This window comes from Pteropus vampyrus, unplaced genomic scaffold (genome assembly GCF_000151845.1).
Source record: "Pteropus vampyrus isolate Shadow unplaced genomic scaffold, Pvam_2.0 Scaffold276, whole genome shotgun sequence".
NCBI classification, from domain to species: Eukaryota; Metazoa; Chordata; class Mammalia; order Chiroptera; family Pteropodidae; genus Pteropus; species Pteropus vampyrus.
In genome coordinates, this window is record NW_011889057.1 from 695,743 (window position 1) to 703,333 (window position 7,591).

Genomic DNA, 7,591 nt, shown 5'->3' on the forward strand with positions numbered 1-7,591 from the left:
TTCCCTTTTCTCCTCATTTCCCTCCAGAAGACACAGAAAAACAGTCTTACCTCGAGATCCTTTGTCTAAGATAAATCTTTAGGGTGACGAGAGGTATGCAGCAGGAAGAAACAGGAGCCACAAAGGGAGAAAGGGCCAGTTTGTTAGCATGGGGCAGAGAGGAGAACAAACTCTAGGCAAGAAGGAGATGGGTAGGTATTTCAATTGTCATGTCCTTCCCTCTTCATGGAAACCATCAGCTTTCTGGCTCTCTGGTTCCAGCTGAGGTAGGGTAAAGGTGAGATTCAGAAAAAGCCATTCAGATCAGGTAAAAGATACGTTTGGACTCTCTTGTTTCTCTGACTTGTTTTTTTTTTTTTTTTTCCTTCCACAGCCTCTAAAGGTAACATGAATGTATTTGATTTGTGTTTGGTATTGAATTAAACATGTGAAGCTATGTCCAGGGTAATCGAAGTTTCCAAGGGCTGAGACACTTCCTAGCTCTGACCAGTCCTGGTGTCTCTTTGTCCCAAGCCTTTCCCCACTTCCCAACCTGAGCATTGCTTCTTTCCAGCAGGGCTCTTTCTGCTGACCCACCATGATTCAGTCTGTGCTGCTCCTTTGTTGTGTCTTGCTGTCCCCAGTGGCTGCCTTTTCAAAAAAATTCCCCAAAAGGGGCCCTGACCTTCCAACCCCAGTTTCTTCTAGTTTTTCTTATCAAATGTAGACCATTTACCATAATAGGCACAAGAAGTATTGTTATCCTTTTTCATTTATTTAGCTTGTACATTTGAAATTTTTAAATAGGAAGAGGAATAAAAAGCTATTTATATTTGAATCACAGCCATCTGATTTTTCTCACTTTTGGTCTCCCTGGATCTCTGTTTTGAACTAGAATGAGAATGTGGGAGAGAGAGATAGATACTGCCGAAAGAAAACTCATGCTATGAAGGAGTGTCTGATAATTGAACAGGCTCTTATCAGTCAGTACATGTCACTTCAGGTCTTCCAGGAAGAAGAGGCCTAGGTGGGATTCAAAGTGCAAGAGATTTATTGGGGGAGATGCCTTTGAAGGACAAAGAGGTGAGAGAGCAGGGTGGCTTGGGAAAGTCTGTAGACCATGATGATGGTCAGACCCCTATGAAAGGAGAAAGGGAAAAATCACAGTGCTGCTCTCAAAATCTTGGCCAGGCTGGTAGTGAACCCGAGCAAAGATTACGTACTTGATTGAGGAGTCTCGTATCTAGCAGGTGTGGGCTGGCCCTAGCACCCTCCACCAGTCATTGGCTCAGAGCAATCTGGAGAGAGTGACTGTAGAGCCTAAGGAGTAGAAGCCAAATAGACTTCTCATTTATGTTTTCTAGAAGGGATGTCTGAGCAGAACACCACAGTACAAATGTGAAAATATTTTCCACATTCGGGTCCCTTGCTGATCATAGAGGCAAGCAGCCATTTCCTTTGTTCCTCTCTCATTAGATAGCACTGGGAGTGGAACAACCTACTAGAAAGGCTCTCATCTCACTAAATGGCAGTCTGGAGTTCTCAAATTTAAGTAGAAAGCAAAGCAGAGGAAGTTCCTGGTGACCTGGGAATGGGAGAGGCCAAGTAGAATCAATTGGGTTTTATTTCCCATTTCACGGGACCTAACCTAAAAGGTACAGAAGCCTGGCGGGGACAGACGAATGAAACAATTTGCTAACTGCCACTCCAATTTGATCTTTTATTGCTACATGTTACACCCAATGGCTGCCATTTCAAATGGAACCCCTTGAAGGCCCTGGTGTTATCTTGTCCCTGGGATTTTAGACAGCCTCTGCAGACTCCTGGTTCTGCTGGACCAGGCTTCTAAAGTTCCTGCCTGGCTTCATCCACATGGCCTCTCTATCCAGGATCTCATAGGCCTGGCACTGATGGAAGCCCTGGAGCAAGCTGACTACCAAACTGATGCCTGGCCCTGTAGTTTAGCTCTACAGACGGTGGGACGTGTGAAAGCTGTATACACCCACACCCACTGGCTGCAAGGACTCTGGAATGGCAGCAGCACAGGGAAGAGAGTGCAACATGGTACCTTGGCCCCTTCTGCAGATGTTGGAGAGTGTTCTGTTAGACTCTGGGAAAGCCAAGTGCGATTCTTCAGCCAGGGCTGAAACCTAAAGTCTCTGGAGAACAAGAGTCCATGAGGAGTACTGAACACAAGCCCTGAGGGCTTTCCTATTAGCCACCAAAGGACAGCAGGTCTGGTGTCCCTAGGGGTTAATAGGACCGCTCTTCTGTTGAGTACTTACTATGTACCAGCCATGCTGGTCTAGGGTGCTGATGGAGTTGCTTTGATGCCTCCTACTTCAGCGTGAAACCAGGCTAGTGGGGAATGGCAGCTAAAAATAGCTAGATATTTAGGGCAATGAAAGTATACAATACTGTAAAGGTGGGTACGTGGCGTTATGCATTTGAGAAGACCCATAGAACTACACGATGAAGAGTTGAACACTAATGTAAACTATGGACTTAATAATACATAAAATAAATTTTAAAAATACTGTAAGTGAAACAAATGTACCACACCAATGTAAGATGTTAATAATAGGGGAAAGCCAAGGGTTGGTGGAGTGGGAATATTTGGGAACTCTGTACTTTCTGTTCAATTTTTCTATAAACCTAAAATTACTCTAAAAAACAAAACCAAACAAATCTAGCCCCTAAGAGGTGACAACTGATGAGAATTATTGAGGAACAGGTGGGACTTGATGGTAGGAGCAAAGATAGGAAATCTAACTGGGAGGACATGCCCTTATCCCTCTGTCATTCCTCTGGTGAAGCAAACTACCACTTTCCCTCTCTCTGCTGTATTTACACAGTCTCCCCTGTCATTCCCAAGGCACTAGAGTTGGAAATTCAGAGAATTTCAACAACAAAACATTTTCATATTGAGGATAATGATACCAACTAACAAACTGGAGGGGGAGATAGACCCAGTTATGGATGGTGAACTCAAAATGGAACTGGGAAAAGCTAAAGGATCCAAAAACTTTGCTGAGCTATACGAGAGCAGTAGAGCCTCTGAGGCTCCCCATAGAGTTAGGATCCTGGAATTTCAGGCACCAGTTGTTGGATGCCTCTACATCTAGTTCTCCCAATTTTAGGACTGTGTAGCTTTCTGGAGACTTGACTTCTGTTCTAGAAACCTTTTTTTTTTTTTTTTTCTTCCTGACTTGCTTGTTAGGGGCCCCTCCTGCAACTGAGAGGAGTTAGATAGGAGGAGGGACCAAGGACCCCTTTGGCCTGCTAGAAGTGGGTTATAGCACCACGGAGGAACTTTTAGGGCACAGTGATGTGTGGACTTTTGTACCAGTTTTGGGAGACACCATATACCATTGTTCCCTATTTTCTGGACTGCAGTTTCTCATCCAGACCCCTAGATGAGAAATGAAGCCTAATTCCTATGATTTTGATGCAGCAGGCTTACACATACCAGAGTAATGAACATGTTTAATTAGGATATTGCACTGGAATGAAGAAGGTAAAAACTGAAGTTGCTCTGATTTGGTCTGACTTGCTCATAGGTTTTGTTTTCTCATTTATCTGATAAGTCCATTGAAAAAACTATTTTGAGGTCTCCTACCCAAAAATCATTGGTGTCCTTGCCTCTCACCTCCTTGCTTCCCCCAGAAGATACAGGAATTTTTCCTGATCTAAGTTTAGGTCTAGAGCAGGGGTCCCCAACCCCTAGGCCACAGGTACCAGTCCATGGCCTGTTAGGAGCTGGACTACACAGCAGGAAGTGAGTGGCAGGCTACCGAGCAAAGCTTCATCTGTATTTGCAGCTGCTCCCCAGCGCTAGCATCACCGCCTCAGCTCTACCTCAGATCATTAGACATTGGATTCTCATAGGAGCACAGGTCCCTGGTACCAAACAGGTTGGGGACTGCCGTTCTTGAGAAATCTTTAGGGCAATAGGGATATGGCGTAGGAAAAGTAGCTGCAAAGAAGAAGGCCTGTTTTTCAGCCTGGGGCAAAGGTGAGGACAAAGCCTGAGCCTGGAAGGGTAGATAAATATTTGTGAACATTACATCCTCACTTTTCGGAGGCATCAGTGTTTTTGGCTGAGGTTAAAAGAGATGAGATCTAGAAAGTAGTCATTCCCATTAGAGAAGCACCGAGGCAAAGGACGTGCTGGGACTATCTCGTTCCTCTGGCTTGTTTCTTTCCGGAGCAGGTGAGGATGACCTGAAACCTGTAAGGATGGGAGTGAAGCTATAACCGAAGTGTCCAAGGGCTAAGACGCTTCCTATTTCTCACCAGTCTTGGTGTCTCTGCTTTCCGCACTTCCCAACCTGAGCATTGCTTCTTTCCAGCAGTGCTGTTTCTGCTGACTCACCATGATCCAATCTGTGCTGCTCCTTTGCTGTGTCTTGCTCTCCCCAGTGGTTGCCTTTCCAAGAAATGCCCTGAAAGGAATCCTGACCTCCCAGCCTTCTTTCACAGAATCTGGGCATCCTCCGAACGCACTCTCCAACCAGGACTCTCTCTTGGATCCCAAGACCTGCCATGATCTCTTGCACGCGGCCCCCTCCTTAGGCCCTCTGTTTGGATACCTATCCAATTTATCTCTGGAGGAGGTTGGCTGCCCAAGTGAGGCCCACATTCTGCAGCTTCAGCTTGTTAGAAAGGGAGTAAAAGACATCACCAAAACCCTCATTCATGAGCGTGAAAAGCACAACGAAAAGGAAGGGATTGGCAATCATTTCGAGGGACCTGGGAGGATCGCCAGGGAAGCTTTCATAAATCCAACACTCAGCTATTCACCCTGAGGAATGTATTGATGATGGTGAATACACTCACTGGGATGGCTGGCCTAGCAGTTAGCTCAGATGGCAATTGAGTTTGTTAAAAAGCCATCTCCCATTTCTCATGTTGATGGTGAAACAATTTAAAGCTTTTACTGTCGACATCCTCTAGAACTTCAGGTATGAGTCTTGGGAACATGTTGAAGAATTAGGCACAAAGCTGAAGAAATAGTTAAGAGCCTCTTAGTATTTATGCATGATGACATTATAATTTATCAGATGTTTCACAGTTATTCTGAGGTGCTTTATGGGGAAATTGATTCAGGAATTTGTCCAGGTTTACTTTAGATATTTAATGCTACCTAGGTGATAAGTCTCCTTTCCCAGAATTATATTCAAAGGTGGGATATGGTAAGAAGTTAGAAATGTCGGAGACTACTTAAGACAGAAGCAGACATTTTATTTCATTTCAGTGCTAAAATACACATGCAACTGGTATTGGCCTTGCCCACCTCTACTTAGTAGCACTTAGTCCCTATTTCTTATTCCATTTTTCCTTTTCTTTTCTTTGAGTTACCATATACTGTGCATGAAATATGTTCTAAGCATAAGCGGTATTTTAACTTTTTCTCATTCATCTACCCTGTATTAAAACCCCAACTACATGCTGTAACTTGCTAATATAATCTTTGATTGAAAAGAGATATTTAAAAAGAGCAAATAATACATATCTAATCTCTTCTGATTCTGGATCTCCTAGCTCTTATCATGATCCAGAGTGGGAATGGCGGCAGGGACCTGTAAGAAATGCCAAAGAACAGGGTCTTTGGTATTAAGGTCAAGTGTGCAATAAGAGAAAAAGGTTTGGGCAGCCAGTACAAATGGACAAATATTTGCATAGATTACATCTCTTACTGATGATGGGGAAAGTAAATATCCCCTTTTTTTCATGGACAGAGAAGTGAGCAGCACAAGATTGAGCAGTTACGAAACCTAGCAATCAGTCTTACTTCTCAATAACTGGATTGTGTGGTAGTTTGGGGCCCCCTATAATTGAGTGGAAATAAAGCAGAGGAAGTCTCTGGTAACCTGAAGATGGAGAAAGACAAGGGGAACAATTGTTTTACATTTCCTCTTTCTTAAGCTTTTACCTAAGAACAAAAGCATGAAAGTGATGAAAGAAGTGTGCCCTGGGTCCTGGGCTCTTTTCAGACCACATCCCTTAGAGAAACAGTTTGTATGTTTCTGGTTTTTCTCTTCTGTAGTGTACTCTGGTTCAGACATGTGTGGCTTCAGACTCATCATTCCAATTGAGCTGCTTCTTTTCTACCTCCTGCTGCACCCTCTAGATGCTATTTCATATGGAAACCAGACAAATATACTGATGCACTATCCTTCATCCTTGGAATCCTATACACCATCCTCAGATTCCTCATCCTGCCAGACCCTGCTCCCAAAGTCCCTGCCTGGCTTCACCCAAATGGCCGCTCTCCCCAAGTTCCTGGTAGGCCTGCCACTGATGATTGCCCTGAAGGAAGCTGGCTGCCATGCTGATGTACGGACCCTGCAACTTCAGCTCTACCGCCAGGGGGGTGTAAATGCTACACAGATCCTCATCCAATATCTTCAAGGGCTGGAGAAAGGCAGAAGCACAGGGAGAGGGGTGTCAGTGGATACCCTAGTCTCTGCTCTGCAGCTGATGGCCAAGGAGCAGCCAGGCCCAGAGAGGGCCCGACGCTCTCTCCCCAGCAAGGACTGTGAGTATGAGCAGGAGCAGGGTGTACACAATATAGCCCAGTTGTTGCCAGGAGTGGAAACCTACTACAACCTGGGCACAGCTTTGTATTATGCTGCTCAGAACTGCTCGGAAAAGGCCAAGGAACGAGGCCAAAATGGGGTCATAGACCTGGGTTATGACCTTCTAATGGCCATGACTGGACTGTCAGGGGGGCCCATGGGACTAGCAATCAGTGCTGCACTTAAACCTGCAATGAAGGCTGGGGTTCAACGGTTGATACAGTATTACAATGAGAAAGAGGCAAACACCCCTCCACCAGAGACCAGCAAAGAGGGCTTGGGCAGTACTTCAGATGTGAATGACATGGCAGAAATAACTACCATGGCCCCTTTGGTGTCAGAAGTAGTAAATTCAGCTCCTTACTGGGGGTGGCCCTTATTTGAGAGTTATGACTTAAATCCTGGGAATGAGAATTTGGGCATATAAAAAGTGGTAAATGCAGAATGAATATATCTAATATTCTGACAAACTGTATGTGTGTTTTCAAAATCCAAATCTCTAATGTGTTATCAGGAGGAAGGCAGTGCTGTAAAATGTGGGAACTTTAAAGTTTGGGATTTGGAGTCGGGTTTGGTTTTAAATCTAGGCTCCACTTGTTAGAGCCTCAGTGATCACGGACTAGTAATTTAACTTTCTCCAAGCTTAGTTTTTAAAATTTCTGAAATGGGGATAATGATTTTCACCTCAATGTGTTTTGTGGACATTAAAAACGATACAATGAACCTAAAGTGCTTAGCAAAGCACTATCAATAAATATTTATTATTTTGTTATTACTTCAGCCCTCCCCTTCCTGTCCCAGAGTATGGAAATTCCGGTTCCACCTCTTGTTATGAAGCCCTTAGCGATTCCAATGTCGGGAGCTGGTCTCGATTCCGTAGCTGTAGAGCTGGTTCTCGGAAATCAGCTGTTTCAACTTTTGGCTATTCCATTAATTGGACTCCTCCCTCCGCAGTTATGGGACGGGGCTTACTTGAGCTTTCCCACCAATCGCGGAAGCTGGAGGTGTGGCTTCCTCTCCATTTGTCCTGC

At 44.6% G+C, this 7,591-nt stretch overlaps 1 protein-coding gene across 1 annotated transcript; it reads left to right on the forward strand.

Moving 5' to 3' along the window:
* Positions 1 to 6,032: 6,032 nt before the first annotated feature.
* Positions 6,033 to 7,270, forward strand: APOF (apolipoprotein F). The gene has a single exon (XM_011375874.2). The coding sequence runs from the start codon at positions 6,046 to 6,048 to the stop codon at positions 6,985 to 6,987; it is 942 nt and encodes a 313-aa protein (XP_011374176.1). The 5' UTR covers positions 6,033 to 6,045; the 3' UTR covers positions 6,988 to 7,270.
* Positions 7,271 to 7,591: the final 321 nt, after the last annotated feature.

Bases quoted from the DNA above. Each gene is read 5' to 3' on its own strand.
- APOF (XM_011375874.2), top strand. From the start codon at position 6,046: ATGTGTGGCTTCAGACTCATCATTCCAATTGAGCTGCTTCTTTTCTAC.